The 12,754-nt window shown below is 43.7% G+C and overlaps 1 protein-coding gene across 1 annotated transcript in view; it reads right to left on the bottom strand.

Moving 5' to 3' along the window:
* The window catches only part of SP1 (Sp1 transcription factor), a 42,197-nt gene extending 31,043 nt beyond the window's left edge, over positions 1-11,154 (bottom strand). Inside the window, exons 1-3 of the mRNA XM_059935992.1 lie at positions 11,033-11,154; positions 9,799-9,956; positions 7,968-9,483 (exon numbers count right to left, since the gene is read on the bottom strand). Coding sequence (XP_059791975.1) covers positions 7,968-9,483; positions 9,799-9,956; positions 11,033-11,039 — 1,681 coding nt within the window. The 5' untranslated portion in view covers positions 11,040-11,154. The remainder of the gene's footprint in view (positions 1-7,967; positions 9,484-9,798; positions 9,957-11,032) is intronic.
* Between the last annotated feature and the right edge of the window lie 1,600 nt (positions 11,155-12,754).

Below are 12,754 nucleotides of genomic sequence, written 5' to 3'. Positions count from 1 at the left end.
AGCCCGCGCGCAGTAACAGACCCAATGCAGCCAAAAATAAATTTATTAAAATAATAAAATTAATTTTTTAAAAAAAACATTGTATATCATGACAATTTTTTTTCCTTTTTTTTTTGCCGTGCCGCACAGCTTGTGGGATATTAGTTCCCCGACCAGGGATCAAACCAGGGCCCCCTGCAGTGGAAGCTTGGAGTCCTAACCACTGGACCGCCAGGGAATTCCTTATCATTAACAATTCTTCATGTGCAATCCTAAACGGTAATAATTCCTGTCTCAAATCTCAATCCTTGAGCTCCATTTTAAGCATCTTACATTACAAATATCCATATTTAAATAATGTAAAAGCAGCTGGATATCAGCTATAGTGTATTAATGATTTTGCTCCATTAGATTAGGAAATCTGGAAATAATCTTACAGGAAATCTGGAAATAATCTTATCTGGAAATAATCTTATAATCAGACAAAAAAGCTTAAAATGTAGTTCTAACTGAAAACATAGTATGGAAACGTAGTTTTTTAAAATCTTTGTTTATAGAAGCTAAAAGCAAAACTACAAAATATATTTCCTCAAAAAATTAAAAACAGAATTACTTGGGAGTTCCCTGACGTTCCACTGGTTAGGACTTGGCACTTTTACTGCCGGGGCCCAGGTTCAATCACTGGTCGCGGAACTGAGATCCCCGCAAGCCGCACAGCACGGCCAGAAATAAATAAATAAATGAAAAAACTAAAAATTAAAAAAAAGTAGAATTACCATATGATCCAGCAATCCTACTTCTGGGTACATATCCAAAAGAACTGAAAGCAGGATCTCAAAGAGATATTTGCACACCCAAGTTCACAGCCACACTATTCACAATTGCCAAGAGGTCAAAGAAAGCCAAATGGCCATCACAGATGAACGGATAAAGAAAATGTAGTATATACATACAATGGAATATTATTCAGCATTAAAAAGGAAGGAAATCCTGTCACATGCTACAATATGGATGAGCTTACAAGACATTATGCTAGATGAAATAAGCCTGTTGCAAAAAGACAAATACCCTATGATTCCACTTACACGAGATATTTAAAGTAGTCAAATTCATAGAAATACAAAGCAGAATAATGGCTGCAAGGCGCTGGGAAGAGGGGGAAATAGGATTTTAATAGGTATAGATAGTGTTTCAGTTTTGTAAGATGAAAAAGTTTTGGAGATCTGTTGCATATCAATGTGAATATACTTAATATCACTGACCTGTACACTTAAAAATGGTTAAGATGGTACATTTTATGTTATGTGGTTTTTACCACAATTAAAAATACTTATTTAAAAATATCTATATAAAAAAAAATCTATATTACTTTTCATATTCTTTCGTTTTAATCAATTTTTTCTAAAACTACATAAATGCTAGGGATTTAACAGCAACCAAGCAAAAATATCATTAAGTACATCACAATATATATACAAATCTCTTCCCTCTTTCCATGCATCTTCTTTTACAAACTTGAGCCAAAATTATAAGTAAAAGTAAAAACAATTAAGTATTAAAGGACATGACAGCCTTTTTATTTATTTTTTAAAATAAATTTATTTATTTTATTTTTGGCTGCGTTGGGTCTTTGTTGCTGTGCATGGGCTTTTCTCTAGTTGCGGTGAGCGGGGGCTACTCTTCATTGCGGTGGCTTCTCTTGTTGCGGAGCATGGGCTCTAGGCATGCGGGCTCAGTAGTTGTGTCTCACGGGCTCTAGAGCGCAGGCTCAGTAGTTGTGGCGCACAGGCTTAGCTGCTCCGCGGCATGTGGGATCTTCCCGGACCAGGGCTCGAACCCGTGTCCCCTGCACTGGCAGGTGGATTCTTAACCACTGCGCCACCAGGGAAGTCCATGACAGCATTTTTAATTAAAAATAAATAACCTGACAATATATAACACAGTACAACGAGACTATAATATAAATCCAAAATACTGTGGGACCCTATTATTTAATATATTTTGGTGCAACTCTCAGGATTAGTTGTGTGAAAACTGGTTCCCCCCTCCCCGAAATGCACTAAGTGTAGGTAACTATAACGCAACAGCAACTGGAGCTCCAAGAAGGCACGGGAACATATCTGTTTCAATGAATTCCAAGAGCCTAACACATCTGACACACAATAAATGCTCAATAAATTTTGCTAAACTTCGGACTTCCCTGGTGGCGCAGTGGTTAAGAATCCACCTGCCAATGCAGGGGACACGGGTTCGAGCCCTGGTCCGGGAAGATCCCACATGCCGTGGAGCAACTAAGCCTGTGTGCCACAACTACTGAGTCTGCGCTCTAGAGCCCACGAGCCACAACTACTGAAGCCCGCGTGCCTAGAGCCCATGCTCTGCAACAAGAGAAGCCACTGCAATGAGAAGCACACGCACCACAACGAAGAGTAGCTCCCGCTCACCGTAACTAGAGAAAGCCCGCATGCAGCAACAAAGACCCAACGCAGCCAAAAATAAACAAATTTATTTAAAAAAAAAGAGAGAGTAGTAGTGTAGTGGAAAGGATACTCATCTGAAGTCAGAAGACCTCTATCACTCTGTAAATTTTGTCACTGACCTTTGGCAAGTCACTGCATCTTTCTACACCTTAGGTTTCCAAAAGGAGGGTACTGGAGGGACTTCCTTGGTGGCACAGTGGATAAGACTCCATGCTCCCAATGCAGGGGGCCCAGGCTCGATCCCTGGTTGGGGAACTAGATCCCACATGCATGCCGCAACTAAGGAGCCCACGAACTGCAGCTAAGGAGCCCACCTCCTGCAACTAAGACCCAGCACAACCAAATAAATATATTTAAAAAAAAGGAGGGAATTGGAGGGGATCCTCACCCCCCTTCTAAGCAATCCAAACAGGGTCAAGTTAATGAAGAACATATGGAATAATCTGAAAAGATCTATCTCAATAGCATTTAACCTTACTTAGATTATTTGCAGCAAATATTTGATTTCCTATGAAAACCGTTTAAAAAATTTTTTTCAGAGATGCAGATTTTTTGTTTTGTTTTTGTTTTGTTTTGGCCTCACCGCGCGGCTTGCAGGATCTCAGTTCCCTGACCAGAGACAACCCAGGCCCATAGCAGTGAAAAGAGCCGAGTCCTAACCACTGGACCACCAGGGAATTCCTTCAGAGATGTAGATTTTTAACTGAGTTCTCTCATCTTGTAAAGGGCAAGTCTTTGTCTTGACCTGGGTATTTTATATTTTAACCCCTTCTTTGAAATCATTAAATTATTATTTATTTTGCACATAGATATAGGGTGAGAAGGATTCATAGTAAATTAGACAGGCACGCCCAACTTGTCAAACAAGTTATACTACGCAGTTTCCATAAGCCACTCAGAGTTTAAAACACACTGGAGTGAGGGCCTTCCCTGGTGGTCCAGTGGTTAAGACTCCACGCTCCCAGTGCAGGCGGCCCAAGTTCGATCCCTGGTCAGGGAACTAGATCCCGCATACATGCTGCAACTAAACATCCTGCACACCACAACAGAGATCCCGCGTGCCGCAACTAAGACCTGGAGCAGCCAAATAAATAAATGAATATTTTTAAAATAAATAAATAGTTAATTAAAATTAAAAACACTGGAATGAAAAGTATAAATTCAAATTACAGTCCAGATTTGCAACCAACTCTGAAGAAAAAAACTTTCTTCAGAAACTTTTTCAGGGTCTTTTAAGGGGCCCAATTCTTAAAACCTAGAATAGTATTAACAATGTAATCATAGTGTGGCATATACCTTTTAAATAATGCTTCAGAACACCAGGGCCTGCATAATAATGCTAAATGTTAGAGAAAGGGATAGTACTATTGTGATATCCCTTCTGTATGAAATATGAAAAATATGCCTGTTTTTCAATTAAACAGCAAATTGAAAAATTTCAACTAATTATTATCTATTAATGTTTACAGACACCCAATCAGAAACTTACAAAGCATTATGTAATAAAGCTTTTCTACAGATTTTCATCTTACATTTAAAACATTTTCAAGGAGGGAAAACAAAACAATCAGAAGCAAGGAATGAGCAGAACTAAAGTTTTAGTGCCAACATTTATATGCTACTTTACAAAGTAGAACAATTAAAGGGAAAGGGAGATATGAGAACAGATAACTAAATTTTTCTGAAACACTAGGCACCCTTGTGCTCGTTATTTAATTAAGAACTAAAATGGCCACATTACACAATGCAACGGGATTTAACAATGACGTCATTGACAGAAAGCTACTGGAATGAATAAATAGGAGCAATTGAAAAGGTCTCAAGACTGCCTTCTCAGTCTTTTCAAATCAATCAAGGCACCTAGGTTTTAAAGGAGACCTTTTCTACTTACACTGAACTCGTTTAAAAAGCACTTAAAAAAATCACACTAAGAATCAAATATAATATTAGGTACAACAAATGATGCAGAAACATTTTATATTTGATAAAAGTATATTATTTTAAAATAGAAAATTCTGTTGTATAACCTTTTGCACTAGAATGTTAATTTTGAACACATTTAAATCATCTAAACCTACTTATCACTAATGTTCAAATGAACTAGTCTAAAATACAACTCTCTTAACAAATTAGGTCTCAGCAATCTGACCCCAAGTTTAGCGACACTTGGCAAACCAACTCTGGTATCGCATTCAACTTAACTTCTAAGAGGAGACATTTTCCTGACCCCGATAAAACTGAGCAGATGTGAAATTTTTATTTTTAGTGCCAGAAATTTGCTTCTCGAGTGAATTATATAGCCATCAAGGAAATGTGCTCTATTCTCTTGCCAAAGCCCACCCCTGCACTCTTTATTAGGCAGAACTCCCACAAAGTCATCCAAACTAAGTCTTTCAAAACCAGGCCCCTCCTCAACCTGGGGGAAGAGTTTTCTGGATTTAGTAGTGGCTGAGAAAAAATCTGAAGCTTTAAGGTTAAAAAAAAAAAAAAAAAAAAAAAAGCAAGATCTATGAGCGTATGACTACAAAATGAAAGGAAAAAGGGTGCTGATAAAGGAGAAAGGGTGTTGATTAAAAAAAAAAAAAAAAAAAAAGCTTCTAACTTAAAAAACAACAAAAACTAAGAGCCCATAGATCATTTCACTGTCTGGAAACTAAACTCAGTTTACTGGGTGGTCCCTTCTTCACCACCACCCACCAGGGGCAGAGCTGTGAAAAACAGGAATACAGAGACGGCGGGCTTATTTGGTTCTAAGTTTGTGCCTTCGCCTGTACATTCAAGCAAACAAACATAGTGAAAGTCAAAATGAGAGCTTAGAAGATTTTTAAACGTTACTTTTTAAAAATAATAAATGTGGGAATTCCCTGGCGGTCCAGTGGCTGGGACTCCTCGCCTCCACTGCCGGGGGCGGGGGCGGGGGGAGGAGGGGGGATGGGTTCCTTAGATCCCTGGTCGGGTAACTAGGATCCCACAAGCCCTGCAATGTGGCCAAAAAAAAAAAAGTAAAGTAAACATACTAAGCTGCAGTCTTCCACAACCATGTAATAATAATGTCTCACTTTGCAGAGTGCTATCTACCTACCTCTCTGTATCTTACAACATGATTTGATATCCAAAGCTCTTTCCACTACATCATACTGCCAAGAGGTTGAGTTTTTCTAATAAAATAACTATATACCAGAAAAACCATATATCAGAAATAACTATACATGAGGCACTTTGTAGCAGCCACACAACAGCTAAGGAGCACTAAGCTTCCAGGAAATGACTTTATTATCTTTCATTAAGGCTGAAGTCAGATCAATTGAAGGGGAAAAAAATGTTGCACAAGTATGACTAACCAGAAAGGAAGAAATACGTATCTTCAGAAACCACTATTAATAAAGCAATCTCAACTCACACAAAATGGCCTTTCAGAGCCTCATTCTCTCCTTAGTGAATGTCAAACTGCTGCTACCTTACAAAAAGGCGTGCATTTTCTAGAGCTCAGAGACCATCAATAACAGCTAGGTAGGTAGCCCTATCTTATGACATAGTAAATGGCAGACTTCCCCAGAGCATGATTTAGCAATGAAAGTCTCAGAACTGTTCCTTAGAGCTGAAGTTATAAACCTTTTAAAAATTGCAAGGATCCAAATTATTACTAACTAGAACAATCTCAGTTTTGCTTTCCTTTGAAGAGCAAAACTGCTGGATACAACAACCTAAGAGCAAAGAGAAAACAAACACAAATGTAGATTACCCAGAAAGTGTCTAATTTTCCAGGCTGTTGGGTTCAGTTTTTATTAAACTTTTCCCATTTCTACTCCCATAATTTTTAGCCTATAAAACACTTGCCAGCTCTAGAGCCTTAAATTTCAAAGAAACAAAAATATCTTTTCTGAAACATTTTAAACAGTCTAAAGGATTTCTCATGTCCCAAGTTAAAACTAACAGGTAATGAATGCCCCAGACTAGAACTAACAGCAAGTAGTCTCATCACTTAAGTGCTTCCCAGTATCTCAAAGTACTCATCTAGAAAATAAGGCAGTTGTATGAGATGATTTTCTCAGGTCCCTTCCACCTCTAACTTTCTATTCCAAGATCTCCAATTCACTAAGAAAATTACTGTCTGTTAAGGCTCAAAATGTACTAATTTTAAACACACTACAAGACTGTAAGAAAGTAGGGAACTTGAGCAGACCTCCCCAGCACAGATTTTCCTGAACTGCAAAAGGCAGGAAATATGGTTGCCTATTTGTCATCCTCTCTTACATAAGAACCAGTCTAAACGCAATGAGAACTCTATAATAAAAGTAAACAGTTAATAAACCCACACATATTCCAAAAGAAGTAGAAGTTCGGTGGTATTAAACTATTTCCCATCATAACTTGTATATATCATGCCAGAATATAAAAATGTGTATGTATCCTAATGTGCTTTATTAAAGATTAGCTCCATCACCATGGAATTTAAAATGATAAATTCTAAATAAACTTTCACCTTTTTAAATAAATGTTTTAAATTTCAAATTAACCAATACTAGTGAACATAGTTCAAAATAAATGACTGAATAGTAGCATCAACTGATTCAACATACATTCCAATATATACCTCTTCCCTGACGACTCTTTCCCCTTCAAAGTTCTCCTTATTCCCAACTCCTCTCAGCTCCACCTCCCAAACTCCATTCTGGGCCCCACTCCCTTTCTCGCCCCTCCCTTCTCAACCACACACTACTTTCAAAGCAGACTAGGAAGTGGCTCTCTAATCTAGGAAGTATCAGAATCACCTCGGAAGCCTAAGAAACAAAAAATAAATAAATTTAAAAAAAAAAGAATCACCTATGAAGCTTGTTAAAAATACACATAAGTACTTTCAGGGTAAGTAGGAGTTGAAAAAATTAAACCTTGCTTGCTCAGAGGGTATGCTCTTCTGGTTAACTAAAGATTAACCAGGGAACTTATTGTGTTGAAAAGTCCTTTGGAATCCATCACTTTTCCCTTGCTTACAGTTCATGAGAAGTATCTGATGATTTAATAACTGCCCTACAAACAGGTTAAGTTTATAATCAATTCCTATCCCGCAGGGGTGAGCCCTCAGGCCAAATAAAGCCCTCAAGGTAAGAATGGTTTTATATTTTTAAAGTGTTGCAAAAACCAAACAAAAAAGTACATGTAACTGAAACCACATGTGGCCCACAAGGCCTAAAATATTTACTGTCTGACAGTTTACAGAAAAAGTTTGCCGACCCTTGTTCCGTAGCACCAAAGGCACTGAAGTACAGAGACCCCAGACCCCAGGGACACTGCCCAGAAGGGCTCCTTTCTCATCAGATTAACTGAGGAAAAAAAAAAGATTCCATTAAGTCAGTTCCAAATGACTTAGAATCACTGCTATTTCTCTAATTGACTTGCCCTCAAGAAAGTGTTACCCTCAAGAGGTTCTACTCCCTTCTTTAGACTCAATAGTTTCAGCTAGGATGCTAGGTAGCTCTGGAGATAAATACAAAAGATTTCAAGCCTTACCTGAGGCATTTGCTATAGCCAAGGGCAGACTTGGAAGCTGGTGCACCTGGATTCCTGAAGCACCCAATGCACTGAGGTTAATGGTCTGGAGGCCAGGCATGGAGGAGAGCTGAGCAGCATTCACAGTGACTGTGCCGGCAGGGATGGAGGCAGCTGAGGCAATAGGTGTAAGGGTGGTACTGCTGCTGCTGGTCTGCCCCAAGGAAACACCCTGCATTGGGGCCAAGGTGATTGTCTGGGCCTGTGGGTTCTGAACTTGGAGGTTCTGCAGCTGAAGAGTCTGCCAACTGACCTGTCCATTGGGCCCCACTGTTGGTGTCCGGATGATGATAGGGCCAGAGTTTGGAACAGCCTGAAGCTGAAGGTTCTGGAGGGTTTCCTGGGAGATAGCTTGAGTTGTAAAGGTCTGCCCTGACAGTGGGGCTGCTTGGAGGGCCTGGAGGGCCTGTCCCCCTTGAACTAGCTGAGGCTGGATGAGAATTTGTTGTTGTTGCTGCGTCTGCTGGTTTTGCTCTCCCTCTTTTTGTTGACTTGCTTGCAGTGAGCCTCCAGATGTCTGGTTCTGCTGGATGTTCAGAGCATCAGATCCCTGCAGCCCACTGACCCTCTGTGGTGTCTGGCTTTGAGAGTTGGTCCCTGCTGATCCGCTGGTGGTAAAGTTCATAATTCCCATGTTGCTGGTGGTAGTAGTTGTTGAGTAGCTATTGGCATTGGTGAAAAAGGAGCTGGAACTGGCTTGTGATGATACCAAACTGGCAGAACTGATGGCAGTCCCTGAGGTGACAGGCTGTGAGCCACTCTCCTGGGACCCAGAGCTGCTGATCGTGACTGCCTGAGAGCTAGGAGTCAAGGTAGCTGCGGAAACGCTGTTGACAGGTAGCAAGGTAATATTCCCATTCAGGGCCACTGGTACATTGGTCACATACTGAGTCTGTCCTGAGAGTACATTATTAGCCAGGCCTTGGAGAGGGACAGCTTGCTGGAGTAGGTTTGGCATAGCAGCAATGATGTTGCCTCCACTTCCTCGATTTGTGATGATCTGTTGGTTTGCACCTGGTATGATCTGTATCTGACCTGAACCATCCTGCTGCACTTGAGCCCCAGTGGCAGCAAATTGCAGCTGTTGCCCATCAACGGTCTGGAACTGTGGGATTACTTGATACTGAATATTAGGCATCACTCCAGGCAGTCCTGTCAGGACTTGCTGGTTCTGTAGGTTGGAGGTGGCAGCCACAACATACTGCCCACCAGAGACCGTGCGATTCTTGGAAGACTCACTGCCATTGTTGCCATTGGTACTGCTGCCACTCTGTTCCTTCGAGGTAGGGGTAGCCCCAGAGGAGGAAGAGATGATCTGCCAGCCATTGGCACCCTGGGAAAGTTGTGTGGCTGTGAGGTCAAGCTCACCTGTGCCCCCTGACTGGCTTGGGCCCTGGGAGTTGTTGCTGTTTTCATTGGGTGACTCAATTCTGCTGCAAGTTGCTGCCAGCAGGGCCAAAGGGGATGGCTGGGATTCCTGGCCAGAAATAAAGGAGAGGAAAGGAGTTACTTTAGTGACACCCATCTGTCAGCCCAGGGGGTAGTACACAAAATATAAACAGCAAAACAGTGCAAAGAAGGAGAAAAAAACAAAAACAAAAAGCTGACCTATCTATATTGCTGAAATTCTCATTTGGGGGGATCTCCAAGCTACTTGTCTCTCTGTGCTTACTTCCCTATCTATAAAAGTTCAGCCCTTTCTTAAAAATTTTCCTATGAAAAGTAAGACAATCATCTACGAATATTTACATCCTCTCAACACCTTCCCCACTCTGTCCAGATCCTCACTTACCTGCCCTCCTCCTCCTCCACTGCTGCTGCTACTGCCTGTGCTGCTGCTTCGAGCCTGAGAAAAGGCACCACCACCACTACCATTGCCCCCGTTATTGCCACCAACTCCTTTTTCAATCTTCACCACAGCTGTCATTTCATCCATGGAGTGATCTTGGTCTAAAAAGAATTTAAAAATAACTTAAAGTTGGAGAAAGGAAAAGAGTAAAGTGAGGAAGGGTAAAGGAGGCTGTGATGAAACAGAAATGACTAACAGGAAGGTGAAAGGCGCCAGTATGAAGAAAAAAAAAAAAAAAAAGGATTGGGGGAGAAGGAACAGTTGTAGAACCAGTAGATGTGAACTAGGCTAGGTGGTGCCAAAACTGGGCCTCAACTCTCCCTTGCACAAAATTAAACTCAGAAAACATTGAAAAGGTGCTTTTGATATAGGAAATGTGAAGGTCGGTGGGCATGTTGAAAGAGTTTAAAAGTATCCTGGGGAAAAAAAGGATAGGTAAGGCACAAAACAACATGTGGGTAGATGGAAAGCTTGCTGAAAATAGGGTCAAAGGAGATAGGGAAAAAGAAAAATTCAAGTGTAAAAAATAACAAGAGGAAAGGAAGAGAAAGGGGAAAAGAACAGATAAAAAGTTTGAATGGGGAAACATCTGTGAATACTAGTAAGGGGCTAAAGAGGTCCAGGGGTTAGAAATCAGGCGTTTCGGAGCGGCTACAGGGCGGGCCCTAGAGGGAAAGGGCGGTTTCGGGGTGAGGGGCGTGGAAAGGGCGGGACGGTAGGGGGGAGGGGTAATTTGCGGGGGGGAGGGGTAATCTACGGCCGGGGGGTGGGGGAGGGCCTTGGGGCCGGCGGCGACCAGAGGGCGGACCAGGGAGGCGGTTGGCCCGGGCGGGGCCTGCACTGCTCGGGCCGCCCCCGCGGCTCCAGCCCCCGGCAGGAGGAGCCTCAGGCGGGCGGCCGAGTAGTGGGGGGTAAGGCCCGTCCCCCGTGGCCGGGGCGGGCAGGGGGCGGGCGAGGCCACGCTGCCCCCTCCCCCGGGGCGGGTGGCCCATCCCCCTCCTCCGCGGAGGCCCCGCCACTGCCCCTTCTCCCTCCCTTCCCTCCGCCCCGGGCGGGACCAAGGCCGCCGCCGCCGCCTCCCGCCCGTCCCCCCTACGGCGGGGACCGCCCGGTCGGCCCTCGCGCGCGCCCCCTCACTCCCCTCCCACCCCTAAGCTTGGAGTGGACTCATCCTTACCGCTCATGGTGGCAGCCGAGGGACGAGCTCAAGGGGGTCCTGTCCGGGGGGGTTGGGGGGGGCCAGGAAAAACGCGGACGCTGACGAGGCAAGCGAACCCGGACCGGACAGGGAGGGGGGGGGTAAGGAGGAGGGAGCAGCGCGCCACAAGCCCGGCCTAGGCCCCGCCCCTTCACTGCTGCCCCGCCCAATGAGGGAGGGAGAAAGGAGGGACTTGCAGAAGAAAGACCGGTAGATTGCCCAATGGTAAGACTCGCTTGCACTCTTAAGGCGTGCAAGACAAAGTTGCGCGCGAGGTGTCCGCCCAAAAAGAGCGCCCTCTCAGTTTTAAAGGCCAATGAAAGACGCAGGAAGTGAAGGTGGGCGGGAACTAAAGGTGATAGGCTTGAAAAGAAGCCAGTCAACTGCCAGGCGGGCTCCCTGAGAGGTAGGGATAGGAAGAGCTTTCATTGGAATGACAGGACAACAACCAACCAGAACCCTGGACGTGCCTGGGCAAAGTCCTGGTGGGAGGAGGTAAGAAGTAGACAGGAATGGGATAGGATGAAACTGATCAAAACCAGTCAGAAATCAGGCGGGCAGCCAGGAAAGTTATGATTGGATTAACACTGAAAAGAGACACGATAGGACGCAAGTTGACATGAATAAACGCCAATTGAACGCCGCGTGAGCTCTGAGGGCAGGAACCTGGAGTGGGCAGAGGAGAATTGGCGTCTCCCTCAGTCATTCAGTCCAATGAGGCGGCGGGGGAAGCCTGGCACCGCCTCCAACTTAACCAATGGGCGTTACTAGAGCCGGGAGGGAACAGGGCTGTGCCAGGAGGAGTCCGTCGCCATTTTGGCCCTCCTCAGGGAACGTCTTCACCGTGATTAGGTAGCAACGCTTCAGCGGAACCGTGCAGTTCAACAAGTGTCAGGGCCGAGCTACTCGGCGCGTAGGTCTGCCGTGACACCAGGGCTCGTTTGAGTCTTAATTTAACCGCTCTTAAAAGTACTTCTCAAGTCTCACTCTCCCCCAGGTGGGCGGACAGGCAAGCGGGTGCCTCTGAATGTGGTGTAAGCCCTGTAGATACACGCGCAACGAGATCTGGCGAGGGTGTTCACACATTCAGTTAATAATGTGCTGACCAATTTGCACGGTCTTTGTGACTGCAGCAAACGCCATTTTATTAAATTCCCCCCAGACAGAGGTGCTAGCTACTTAACTTAAGGCAGGTTAACTTTTCAAGAGCTTGCCTTTGAAGGCTAAAGCATGTTGGAGAACTTCCCAGAGTCAAGATTCTGTAAGCCACTTCCCCTCCCCCCGCCCCCTTTAATTGTAAATACAGTCTAAGCAAAAAGCAAGCTAGCAAGATAGAGTTCCTGCTTTTTGCAACTACAAAGGTTAAAGGAGATTTTTCCTGAGACACCTGAATTTCTGGTCTCCCATTCTGCCTCTCCTGTATCCTAGTTTTGGTGGAGGCAGCCTGGGTGGTTTGTCAATAACACGACAAGGTCATTCTCTTTCTCATTTGTATGTTATATGTTGGCACTTCATTATCTGCAATTCAGCACTTGATAGTGTCACGTTTTGAAGTCTGGATTCCCCCAAAACTGAGATCTCTTGCTGCTTTGGGCAAGGCCTGAAGGTGAAAGCCTATAGTGTTAGGTGCCTAGGTCAGCTAGGCATCTTGCATTCCTTATGTCATTCTCATAATGAAGATAATAGTATTAGAGATATTAT

This window comes from Balaenoptera ricei, chromosome 10 (assembly GCF_028023285.1).
Source record: "Balaenoptera ricei isolate mBalRic1 chromosome 10, mBalRic1.hap2, whole genome shotgun sequence".
Lineage (NCBI taxonomy): Eukaryota > Metazoa > Chordata > Mammalia > Artiodactyla > Balaenopteridae > Balaenoptera > Balaenoptera ricei.
This window is presented reverse-complemented; position numbering and strand designations above follow the sequence as displayed.